The sequence below is a fragment of the Hemibagrus wyckioides genome, linkage group LG20 (assembly GCF_019097595.1).
Source record: "Hemibagrus wyckioides isolate EC202008001 linkage group LG20, SWU_Hwy_1.0, whole genome shotgun sequence".
Classification (NCBI taxonomy): Eukaryota; Metazoa; Chordata; class Actinopteri; order Siluriformes; family Bagridae; genus Hemibagrus; species Hemibagrus wyckioides.
The window spans coordinates 15,459,228-15,471,983 of NC_080729.1; the positions used below are offsets into that span (position 1 = coordinate 15,459,228).

General features: G+C 40.5%; 2 protein-coding genes across 3 annotated transcripts in view; both read left to right on the forward strand.

The window, feature by feature from the left end:
• Positions 1-248: 248 nt before the first annotated feature.
• LOC131370601 (transmembrane protein 200C) lies at positions 249-9,367 on the forward strand. The gene is made up of 2 exons (XM_058417968.1): positions 249-437; positions 7,070-9,367. Exon 2 carries the CDS (start codon positions 7,103-7,105, stop codon positions 8,630-8,632), a length of 1,530 nt encoding a protein of 509 aa, XP_058273951.1. The 5' UTR covers positions 249-437; positions 7,070-7,102; the 3' UTR covers positions 8,633-9,367.
• Positions 9,368-10,222: 855 nt separating this feature from the next.
• The window catches only part of epb41l3b (erythrocyte membrane protein band 4.1-like 3b), a 34,092-nt gene continuing 31,558 nt past the window's right edge, over positions 10,223-12,756 (forward strand). The window contains exon 1 of one of the 2 annotated variants that reach the window (XM_058418481.1): positions 10,223-10,378. The gene's annotated coding sequence lies outside the window, so the exon portion shown is untranslated. The remainder of the gene's footprint in view (positions 10,379-12,756) is intronic. The other variant, XM_058418482.1, reaches the window with a different exon arrangement.

Sequence of the window (12,756 nt, forward strand, 5' to 3'; positions counted from 1 at the left end):
AATGAGCCAATGTACAGGTGTTCCTAATAAAGTGGTCAGTGAGTGTGTATGTGATTGTTCTTCTCAGATGGGGTAAACAAATTGGGGACATTTGACTTTCCAGCTGTGTTGTGTGTGATTTAACAATGACTTCTAAACGAGTGTTTACGTCATGACATGGGAGGTGCTGGCCCAGGTTCGAGTCCATCCCCTGGACCTGTGATTCTACACTTTACGACTGCATGCGAAACTGCATGATCTGGCAACATGTCTTTTCATCAGCGGGACGCGCGTGGGTTCAGCCCTCCCCTTTAGGCGACTGGATTTTCGACTGTCGGTTCATTTCCGAAGCCGGTGAGGCGCACGAGCGCGAGCGATCCTCCAGCGCCATGGCTCGTTACTACTGAAGTGGAGGCGCGAGAGCTCTGAGGCGCGAGCGATGGAGAGGCGTCATTTCGGTAAGGCGCGCGCGGACAGGGCTTGCTTTTTGTCTTTGAAAGGAAACTTTATCCGATTCAACTCGACGTGCAATTGTGCACTGTTGTACATTATCGTGCATTAAGATGGCGGAACTTTTATAGGATAATTGGGTTGAATAATGTGCACTCATCCTTTAAGATCGACCCTTAGTGCTGTCTTTTGATTCGGTGAGCGCGCATAACAGCGATAATACCACGCAAACGCTGAGCTGAGCACGCGCGTGTCTCTTTTCTAGATTGAAATAATAATGTGCTAAGTAATCTCTCTATTTAATGGCATCATATCCATCATATTGATCAGTTTCTGGGAATCTATGAATCTACGAACAGCTTCATATGCAAGTACATCACTCAGGGATCATGTGCGTTTGGTTGTCTCGCGCTCCTCCATTCTCTACCTCCAAACTCGGAGTAACTGCTCAGACAGTGCCAGACAGTGGCGAGCTGGTTGTAAGCAGTCATTTGAACATATATGAATAACCATTCGCTTTTTCTGTCAGTCGTGCGAATGGTCAGTCTTTTGTAAAAGGTTGATGAAAGCGCGTGAGACTGGCGCAGCTCTTACCCTCTAGAATATAACAGAGCCTGTGGTGTAATTTAAATACGTTATAATGGCCTAATAAATGTTCTAATACTCAGTTGTTATTGTAAGGTAAATGCATTTACTTTGGACATTTTATCAGGTTCTGCTTCGTAGGTATGGTTACTGACTGTAGCCCATCTGTTGCTAGGCACAATCTGCCATCCTCCTTTTACCCCATGCATCGGTGTAAATGGACCCCTATAGGACCAATGCACACCATAGATTCAGGTGTTGGACTATTCTCAAACTGTACCTTTGTTGTTCCTGCATTATGTGTATTTAAGTTTGGGAATGTGTATGTGTATGTTAATGAGCATTAAACAGCCCTTCAAGTCTAATTATATACTCCAAATCATCTAAATAATTATGTACTCATAATTAAAGGTGCACTCATCCAGGTGAAAAATACATACAACAAGAAGTTTATTTGATAGCACATAACAACAAGGAAACATCCACTTTTTCTTTTATTTATAAAATAATTTCCTTTATTTCCAGCAGTCGTACTGCCATGGTAGCACTTGTGGTGTTGATCTGAGTGTATCACATGCTTTACTGGACACTCCTAGCATGTTGGTGTTGCTTCTTCTGCATTTGGTTCTCATCACGCCAGGTGTTTCAATTCCCAATAATACTGCTGCACCTGATGCACTCTTATCACCCCAACACTCACGAAGCACACCACTATCATGTCGAGGTCACTGCTGTCCTGAGAAGGTGACATAATAAGGTCTGGTCAGTGGTGGTCCTGTGTGTGCATTCCATTAAGACTCAGAGTAAATGGAACTGGCGCATGGAGGATGCTGATAAATAAATCAAAGCTTTGAATGAAAGTCAAGTAAAGCACACACAGCTGTTTCATCATTCAAAAATGTCACATATGGTTGTGTTTTTCCTAAAGGCCAAGGAGCTATTAACATAAAAAAGGAGATCAGAAAAGATTTGAAGAACTATTTTCTCAGTAAGCCTGTGGTTTTATTGTCAGAAGATGAAAATGCATAACGAGGCAGCGTTGGTATATGTGTGTGTGTGTGTGTGTGTGAGTGTGTGTGGTGGGGGGGGCTGGGGTTGGGAGGTGGGGGGGGGTGTTATTCTATGTTTATAAAATTGTACAAACCAGGGATTTTCAATCCAATCCTCAAGGACTACAAGCACAGACTCCACACCGTTCCATTTTCTAACACACCTGAGTCACAACATCCTTCCAGCGTTTAATTAGCCCTCCAGCTTCAGGTGTCAGAACAGAAGATACAAAACCTCAAGGCTGTGTGTGTTCGAGTGTGCATTTTCGTTTTGTTTTGTCATGAACGTGGTTTATTACTGGTTTCGAACGATTAAGCTCAAGCATGTGTATGATTGAGTATCCAGTCGTTACAGAATGACAGCATGTGCTTTATATCAGCCTGTAATGTATGTTCAAAGTTGGGTGTATGTTTTAGTCATGTGGAGCCCATTGATCTTCCAGTGTTTATCACATCAGCACCATGGACAGAGTGAAGGTGTTTTTGTTGTTGTTGTTGTAGCTGTCATTTTTTCTTTTATAATGAATTAATGTTATGCTCAACATTTTTTTTTTTAAATTATGGCAAGTGCTAGGATACTAAGATATTTTCCCTAACATGAACCGTTTTTGTTGTTGTTTTTTATAAACTGATTAGCAACATTTTATGCATTTTTATTTTTGCCTGTGAGAGAAAAAACCAACATGGTCTTTGATCAGAGAATGTTAAACAATATCAAAACACCAAGAGACTCATAAATGAATAATCAGATTTTGTAGATAACTGAAATTAAAATCACTATTTCTGTTTGCCTACAAATTTGTACTCAAGATTCACAAACAAGCAACACTATGATGCCAGTGCCAGATTTCTCAAATAACGAATAATTAACACGGTACTGCTGAATTCTCAAATCTGATCTGCCCTTTTTTTTTTAAATAGATTATCGTTTCTATAGTAACGATTTGTTCACAGGGACTTGTCTGGTGGGCAATCGATATAATCTAAGGATCTTATAATCATTGATACAGTGTGAAGGTTTTAGCTGTTTATTAAATATTTATGGTGAGAGTTGCCTGTATTTTGCCAAGTCAGTGAGTTTTCTTCCACAGGAATGTCTTTATAATAAAGAGTTTTGAACTTTGAGCAAGCTGAATTTTCTATCTCATTAACAGATGCAAAGAAGTTCTTAAGTTATGGGAAAATAATCCACTGTGGTGTGTTTTAATCATTACATAGTGAGGCCTTTGATCAGTTCATCAAAAACCCAGTCTAAGTCAGTTCTGTATCTAGCCGTTACAGATGATGTGCAGAAAATATGCAACACTTAAGAGCATGGTACTTTGTGTCTGTGCAAATAATACGTCAGTATGGTGCATGGGAGTGTGTGTGTGTGTGTGTGTGTTTGTTCATTGACCTTTCACATGCATTAGGCCCAAGGAGAGGCTTGTCCTTTCCAGAGAAGCTGCTCCTCTGCTCTTCACACAAGGAGGTGATATTATGTTCTCCCGAAACATCACACTTCAATGCAGCCAACTTATAAATGGCCCAAAGACGAGGACTGGCCCTTTACTGACCCTATGAAGGAGGCATATGGAGTTTCCAGGGTGTGAGTGTGGGAGTATGTATGCGTGTACAGTTTGCATTGTTCTTTTAGCTCTGCTCAGTTAAAAAGAGGGATCGAGAGAGAGATTTTTTGTTATATCACCAGCATTATATGAACACGCACTTATGAGTACCTGCAGGTTTGTTAGAGACATATGCATGACCATTGATTGATGCCAACCTACACAGTCCATATTAATCCATAAACTCTATATTCCAACAGAGAAAAGTGAAAATCAATCAAGTCCTGTGTCAGTAATAATCTCGTAAACGAACTAGTTCAGAACAGGCATGGCAAAATTGGCTTTCACGTATTAGCGTGATCTGAAATATGTGATAAAGGTTGCACAGATTCGTATTTTAAGCTGAAGTTTAAATCGGGAAGAAAGCATGTCTGTGAAGCCGGTCTCTGACAGCTACAACACTCGCAGCCATAATTGGGCTCAACTGCATGTTTCTGGGAGTGTTTTCTCTGTAAATCTCACACACACAATTATTTTTCTTGTTTGTACTTGCCTGCAGTATTTTACATCAAATTTTGTTGGTTCAATTTCCCAAAGTACAGAAAAACAAACTAGTATCCTAATTTAAAGCACATTGTCCCCAACCAGTCAATAAGGATGAAAGAATAAATGCTGTAAAATGCATCATGCAGCACTATGGTCCGTCTTTTGTCCCTCAAGCTTCATATCTGCTCGCTCGTTTACTCAGAAAGCAAAAAGATCTCATGGCAATTCTTTTGGTCTGAATGTACAGATTCCTTGTGAACCTTTTCTGCCATGAATAGTGCACCTTCTGTTTGAATCTGTATGTGTAGATTAGCAGTTTTGACGTATGTGTATTCAGTAACACTGCTAATAAATAACATTAGAGTCCAAAACAGTGCTCAGCTCTACTCAGTTCATCACTGAGTCTTTAAAACCTTTGTGAATTTTACAGAACATACATTTTGCTTAAAGAAAGTCACCACTGAGGAGGTAGATCTGAGAACGGTAGATTGGAGCAAATGCTACACATTTACACTATATCTGAATGGATGTACACTACAGTATAGACAGCTATTATAAATACAGATTAAGCTGTTGTGTCTTTCTGCATTGAGATACATTGAAAAGACTCTCACTGAAGGTCCCTGACCCTTGGGCTTGTTATGGAGCTCCAGCAGGGGTCTCAGCCAGCACATTCAAGCTCACATTCCCGATAGCCTGCCATTCTAAAACCCTGGCATTTCCAAAAAACTGTGTGCCAGGGCAGACATTTATGAGATGAATTATTCATAAATTCACCCTAAGCCACACATAATTATGAATGATTAAGCAAATGGATCACCTACCGGCAAAGTCGGGGGTGAATTGTACATTATTCAGTGCAATTAAGCCATGGCATCTTCTCAAAGCAGTTGGTTTATGTGATGAGGCAGTTTAGGGGGTTGTCATATGTGAGGTACTAGCTGTCAGAAAACACAAAGTGCAGATTTTAGAAATAATCTGGAGTCGTTTAGTAGTACTCCACGGGTTCAAGTTGAATTGTATTGCTTATCTGATTTCAGTGTGGTGTTGTGTTCCAGATTTGATGGCAATAAGATCAAGAGTGTCATCAAGAGCCTATACATAAAATATATACAGAACATACACTCACTATCCACTGTATTGGGAACACCTGTAGGCCTGCACATTCATGCAGTTATCTAATCAGTCAATCATGTGGCAGCATCACCATGCAAAAATATATAACAAAAAATCATGCAAATACGTCAAGAGCTTCAGTTCACATCAGAATGAAGAAAAAAGTGTGTCCTTTGTGACGTTGATTGTGGCATGAATGTTGGTACCAGATGGGCCGGTTTGAGTATTTCATAAACTGCTGATCTCCTGGGAATTTCACACAAAATAGTCTCTAGAGTTTACACAGACTGGTGCAAAAACATGGAGTGAGAGTCAGTTCTGTTGGTGGAAACTCTTCGTTGATATGAGAGTTCAGAGGAAAATGGATGGATTGCCAGAAATTTTATAATAACTCAAATAATCACTCTTTACAACCGTGAAGTGTGGAGAAAAGCATCTCAGTATGCATAAAACATCAAGGTGAATGGGCTAAAACAGCAGAAAACTACACTGTTTTTTTTACTCCTATCAGCCTGGACAACTGGACAGTTAAAGACTGGAGGACAAAATGGTCTGTTCATTTTTCTCCATTCTCTCTCAACAAGTTGTTTCAGCCTGCAGACCCTCCACTCACAGTTTTTTTGGTTTTTCACACCATTCTGTGTAAACTCTAGAGACTGTATTGTGTGAAAAAACAAGAAGATCAGCCGTCTATGAAATACACAGACCAGCCCATCTGGTACCAACCATCATGTTATGGTTAAAGTCACAGAGATCACGCTATTTCCCATTCTGAGGTTTGATGTACATTCTTTACGAAAGCTCTTGATGTGTACAGACGAATTTCATGAATTGCATCGCTGCACATGACTGGCTGATTAGATACCTGCATGGATGTGCAGGTGTATAGGTGTTCCTAATAAAGTGTCGAGTGAATATTAATATTTGTAAAAATTAAAATTCAGCTGTACCAACCAGATATGATGTTGAACTTCACTCGGCCTCTCTATAGATTCTGCAAGTACGTGCAATGTACCGTAAGGATGAACACTGTTCTTTCAAAAGATATTGCCTCAATTTATATCCAAAAAGTTTTGATGCTGACATTAGAGAGAGTGCTGTCTAAAAGGTTGCTCTGAAATATCCCAGAGGAGATCAGCTGGGTTGGGTTCTGGTGAGTGCAAAGGCATTATTTTCATCTTCATCAAACCACTCAATGAGCCATTAAGCCCTGTGGATGTGGGTGGGGCCAACCTGGATGAAACCACTACTATTAAGAGAGAAATGTTTTATTATTATTATTATTATTGGCACAAGTTCAGTCAGAAGAACTTTGTATTGATTTGCAGTGACTAGTGATCTGTCTAAGGAGGCGGAAAAAATGCTTTTTTCATTTTTTGTCTGTATGAATTGTTGTTATGTTGTTGACAAAACATAGTTTGTAAGAATTTTAATAAGAGTGTAGAAAATTCTCTCCTCAATGGTTCTGGCAAAAATATGGCGTACATTGTGTACATTTCCACACATATCTGCACAACGTGTTTGGTCTCAGAGCTGCCAACATACTGTACTGCAAAGAAATGAGTGCACATGCTGAAAGGACCATTATAGTCTTGATGAATGAGTATCAGGTGTGTAGTGCAGGTGCTTCTCGTGAGTTGGCAGGACTGGAGGACTGAGTGTCCCTGGACATCATTGACATGATACTAAACTACTGAATGTTTAGACATGGTGTTTTTTTTCCTTTGACTTGTCAAAATAGTAGTAGCCAGTAAGTCACTGATGTGGAATATGTCTACATTTTTGTGTTTCCTGCAGGTTGACTGACAGATCCATTGTCTAGCAGTCACAATGATAGCGACAGGCGGGCTCCTGAGGATCTCCCGGCGGCAGGATTCGCTGCGCACCAAAAACCGGGCGGAGAACAAGCGAAGAAGGAAAGCCAGGAAGAAGATGAAGAACAATGTGGTGGTGGTGAAGGGCAAGCTGAAGCTGTTTTCTGTATCTGGCCTGGTTGCAGCAGTCGGAGTGGTCATCTTAATGGTGGGAATATCAATGGCGGTCCTCGGATACTGGCCCAAAGAAACCTCAGCTTACCCAAAAGTCTTTCCAAGAGAGAAGCAGCCAATGAAACAGGCAACTGTTGCCAAAAAAATCCTTCGGCCAGGATCAAACTTCACGAGCAATACAAAGCTTTGGATGAAGCTGCACTGGAATAGCAGCGACGGTATGATTAATGCTACCAAGCCTAATTTCCGGCCTGTTGGATTTTTTGAGGGTATTTTCTCCACTTATCTGTACTCCGACAACCTCAAAGTGTTTGGACCACTGGTCATGGGTATTGGCATCTTCCTTTTTATTTGCGCCAATGCCGTGCTCCATGAGAACCGTGACAAGAAGACCAAAATCATTGACCTGAGGGACATATACTCAACGGTTATAGACATCCATAGCTTGCGCTCAAAAGGCCATGCCCCTCTTAACGGGCTGTTGGGATGCACACAGTCCAAGGAAGGAGATCTTTCCTCAACCACATATAAGACAGCCATGCCTTCAAGAGGCTCGTGGCCTTCGACTGTCTCATGTAAAGAAAAGGATTACAGCAGATCATCATTCGCCAGAAAGTTTAGCTGGTGTAGAGAAAGGCAGTCACTTACTGAGACAATCTACACCATTTACAGAGATCAGAACAGGTTTAAAGAGCCAGCACCTGCTCCCAAGGAGTGGGAGACGCGCTCTATAGTCTCTTCATCAGTTAATGCATTCACATTACCTGTGATTAAACTCAACAACCATGAAATGGAGGCGAGAGAAGTGCGTGAGGGAGAGCATGCCACGCCGTGCAGTCTGACAGACAAACTGCAGCCAGAGTGCCAGGGCTCTGGATGCTCTGAAGAACTTCTCAGCACTGCCATACAAACCAAAGCTGAAGTATTGAGGGCAGGTTTGTCGGTATCTCGGGATTCCAAGCTCTCAGGTGACATATCCAGTATATGCCAGCAACAGCTGCAGCTTCCCAATTCTGGGTTCAGGATCCTGGGCTCCCACCTGTCCCTGAATGCCCTTTCTGACCTGGGCACTGCACGGCATGAAGAAAGGTCACGCAGATTCAGCTGCCCGAGGCTGGACCGCTTGGGTAGTAAGGGCTATATAAAACTGGCAGCATTAGGAGGAGACTCATTTGAAGCTCCAGATGGGGCACCAGAAACAGGTGTAGAGGGACCAGAACAGACAGGAACACAGAGTTATGTTATGAATACACATATATCCCCCAATAACTCCCTCACACAGCTGCACACAGAACCTACCATATCGAACTCTCATCCAACCGATGTAGACGTGGACCCAAAGGCAAATCTCCAACAGGGAGAGCAAGTCTGAGCAAGTCTGAACAAGCCTATATGCTCAGGCATTTAAGTAAGATGTAGTCATTAACTGCTTAGTAGGGTTCTTCTGTGGGCAGTTTACTTAGTTTGTAGCTTAAATAAGATTTTGTGCTGAACACAACACTCATAAAAATTAGATATACGTATTTAAAAAAAAAAAAAGAAAAAAAGACCAGAGGTACAATCCAACTTTTGAGGACACCATCACTCACTTTTGTGCAGTATTTAGATGAAGTCCAAGAGTAGAAAATGAGTTGTTCTTGTGCCTTCCACTGATCTGTTAGGCTTATATGCTGTTCTTGTCCTGCATTGTGTCACTTGTTAAGTAACTATCCTTGTAATAATTATTGAACAATTGTGTTATTGATGTGTTTTCTCCAGATTCACCAACACAAATGACTTTTTCGGTTAAAAAAATCAAAGACCTCTTTTCAGTTGTCAGTCAAAGCTGCCGTATTTGTAAAAGAAACACCATCTTGCTTTGCATATCCATCAACAGAATATTATTATGCAACTTCATGAACTATGTTTCATTGTACCCGGATATTGTTGTGCAATCAAACAGCAATAACTGCTAGAGATGAATTCTCAGGTTTTACCCTGGCTGGAAAATGACGAAGGCCATAAATGAAGTGATGTTTTTTTTTTTTTCCTATAGACTATTTTGTGGTTGAATGTATGTCAAGTTCATGCACAATTGTTACTGGTCAAGAGTCAATAAATTACATAAACCATACAAATTGACAATTAATATTTATTGCTGATTTTTGTTTCATCGTCAATTAAAATATATATATATATATATATATATATATATATATATATATATATATATATATATATAGGTCCTCGTGAAGTGTGTGAAATGTTTTGGTTTGTAGCGACCTCTGTTGGTGATGAATGGTAGTGAACTTTCTTTGGACAAGATTTCTGGATTTATTATAGAATAGTAGATCCCCCCCCCTTGATTAGATCTGTTATGATTCATTGTCTTTGTTTGTCTTTTTTTTCCTTATTAGAAGAACCAACACGTTATTAAATGCTAGTTATTTGTGAAGCCTTGGAATTTGCTTCATAAGATTTTTTTTTTTCACTTTATCTGTCATTACTTCTATATGTAAGTGTAGACGATTAAATTCGAATTATATTCAAAACAAACATAGAGTGAAATAAATGTTAATGCTGAAACAATATTTCAGTTTTAGGTACTTTCATACTTTCACTTTTATTTTTAAGGGACTCCACCATTCTTTCTTACTTAAGCTATTTATAGCAATGGTATGCCTTTAGAGAGACTGCTAAACCCTTGCCAGATTTTTCGGTACTTTTCGGTGATGGCTGATGTTTTGTTTCCAACTGCTGTTCTAATGAATAATTTGTCATTTATATTGTTATAAGTGGAAACGTCCACTTGAAATGTCCACTTTCTGTGACTGTTGTGGCTTGGTAAAAAAAAAAAAAAGTTTAGAAACATGTATTAAGATTAATTGATAAGTACCAGGATTACAATAGTGGGCGGGGTTTATTCTTTATTCTTACGCTGACATACAGCATGTCCGGCCAATAGCGCAGGAGGGGCGTGGTTTCGAGATTTCAGGAAGACTCCCTCCGCACATCCGAGTGGATCAAAGCGGCTTCTTGCTCAGGTGAGCGCAGTTACTGCGTCTTTCTACTCGACAGTGCGTCTTGCCGGAAGTGCCAGAAGATCGTCCGTGCCGGCTTTATAACTTCTGCTGGTAATGTGAGTGGGGTCTCTTACTCCTTTAAACGGTGCCATTTAGCCAGGTTCATGTTTCGTTTTTGTTTTTTAACGCGCAAAAGTGATGGGTGTGAACGTGGGATAAGTTCTGAGCGCGCGTGCACGCTGAAAAAGTTGGGCACGCGCTTTCACACTAATTCAGTTCAGTCATATCAGGGTGACAACACTGCAACCAGGTTAGATAGATTTAATATCCTTTGAATCTACTGTGCAGACATAAAATAAAGTCTGGCACTGAGTTCATATACAGCATATGCAGAGCAGATTTGGGGGGGGGGTTGGCTCTAAGCCTAGTCTCTTTCTGTTTCTATATGTATGTACTGAATTTGTATTTTTCTGTGTCCCATTTTTTACCCCTCTTTGAATCCGCCCTTCAAATGTTGAACCATTGGTCCGGACCTTCTCATCACTCCTGCTTTTGGTAAGCTCACTTTTCCAAGAAACATCAAACTTTTGGGGATTTTGTGTGTAGATCTTTGTTTTGTAGAAACAGGCTTTCTTTGAACGCTTATTATGGAACAGGAAACCACTCAGCACTTGCACAGTTCCTTTTTCTGACCTCTCTCTACGTTTTTACCATGACATCGTTTGATCGTGTTTACTCTGAAAACTTTTCACGGTGTCCATCTGGCATGCCTGGCTCTGTGAGTCTGTTTTATAGTGAGTTGAGGTTTTGGAGTCAGGTGATCACCAGCTGATGTGTTAAAAGTGGTGGCTGTGGTCTGGAAAGAGGAAATGATTCCTCTTTGTTTCTGGCTTTCACTTCCTGTCTGTCTTTGACTGCTGAATCTTTACTTTAACTCTACTCTACACATTAAAAAAAAAATTTGGTTAATGGGAATGCCTCACTACGGGATATCTTTAGGACAGGTTTAAGAAAATATTTGCTGCTTCAGGCTGTAATAAAGATCCAACTGAAATGCCGGAGACCTGCAGAGAGAATGTGGTCTTGTTTGAGCAGGCGTTATTGTTTTACTCACTATGAATGTCCCGATAATGAACATGCCCGGTATTATTCTTGTGGAAAAAAGTCACACATTTCCTAAATATTTTGCTGTATTAATTAAATGTAAAACATTTAACTTAAGCTCGTGTGTTTCTGCCACATGACTGGGTGATTGGACAGCTGTATAAATGAATGGGTGTTCCTGTTAAAGTGGACGGTGAGTGTATTTAATGATGGTTGGAGCAGAGAAGCCAAAGGTGTTTTAAAATGTTAGTTTTGTCTCTAAGTGTACTAGACATAAACACTATATAGCATTAGAAATGAAATAAATTTCTAGTCCTATGAAGTTCCTCTAAATTCTTGTGTAGAATTGTAATGAACACTTATGGAGATGATATGTTAAGTAAAATCCCAATACACACCATGATTTTCCTTCAAAAGGAACAATGACTATGACTTTGTCCTTACATCACATGGAGGGTGTAAGATAAAACAGTGTCTTCAAGATTGTTGTTCTTAGGATGAAAGTTCACAGGAATGAAGCATCAGTCCATTTCATGCTTGTTATCAGGTCAGCAAATGATAAGATGTTGCTCAAAGGTTGAAGGTAGTCCGTAGTCCATGTCCGTCCTTGTTCTGCCATGTTCTCTTGCTCTTAAGATGATTTAGAGGTCACACGGTGCAGGAAAACCCTGTTCTGTTCCTCAGCTTTACCTAGTTTCATCATACTCTAGACTTTGGTTTAGGTGCTCAGTCTGCACTTTTGACTTCCTGCCGAAGGCCCATTCCTTCTGGGGGACATGTGAATGGCATGTGCCTGAAGCAAAACCACAGGCACAGCAGTGATAAGGAAGCTCTGATTGATCCAGCTGACGTTCAAGGATGAGCTGTACTCGGTGGCTGGATTCTGATTTTGCCCATAAATAGACGTGGCACTCGGGGGAGAGAGAGCACCTTATCATTAGCGGGTATTAATAGCAGAGAGGTGTCTTGAAATGTCTTTCGAGTGGGCACTCGTGTGATTTTTCTCAGAAAGGTGTTACAGTTTTGGCAGGAAATAATTTTTTTCCACATTGGAATCTGTTTCTCAGCCATCAGCGGTTGCTCTGGCCGTTGATTATCGATCACACACAGATAAGGCACGATAAGAATTTCTGCAACAATTCTCAAAGTCCTTACCAGAATTTCTTATCTTGTGCTTTAGGAAATGATCTCCGACACCTACCAGGCACTGTAAACGTCTTGCATAGGTTTGAGGAAGCAGGAATTTATTGACTTTTGTTGCCTAAAGCAACCAGCTTTGTCACTCTTACTACCATACTTTTTAATCAAGAATAAAACAGCACTTATCTAGGCCTTTATGGGAAGTAAAACCTCAGATGTCAGCCGTATTCAAGCACACATTACGAATTTG

What these genes read in the sequence shown, in the direction of transcription:
- LOC131370601 (XM_058417968.1), top strand. Translation starts at nt 7,103, where the DNA reads ATGATAGCGACAGGCGGGCTCCTGAGGATCTCCCGGCGGCAGGATTCG.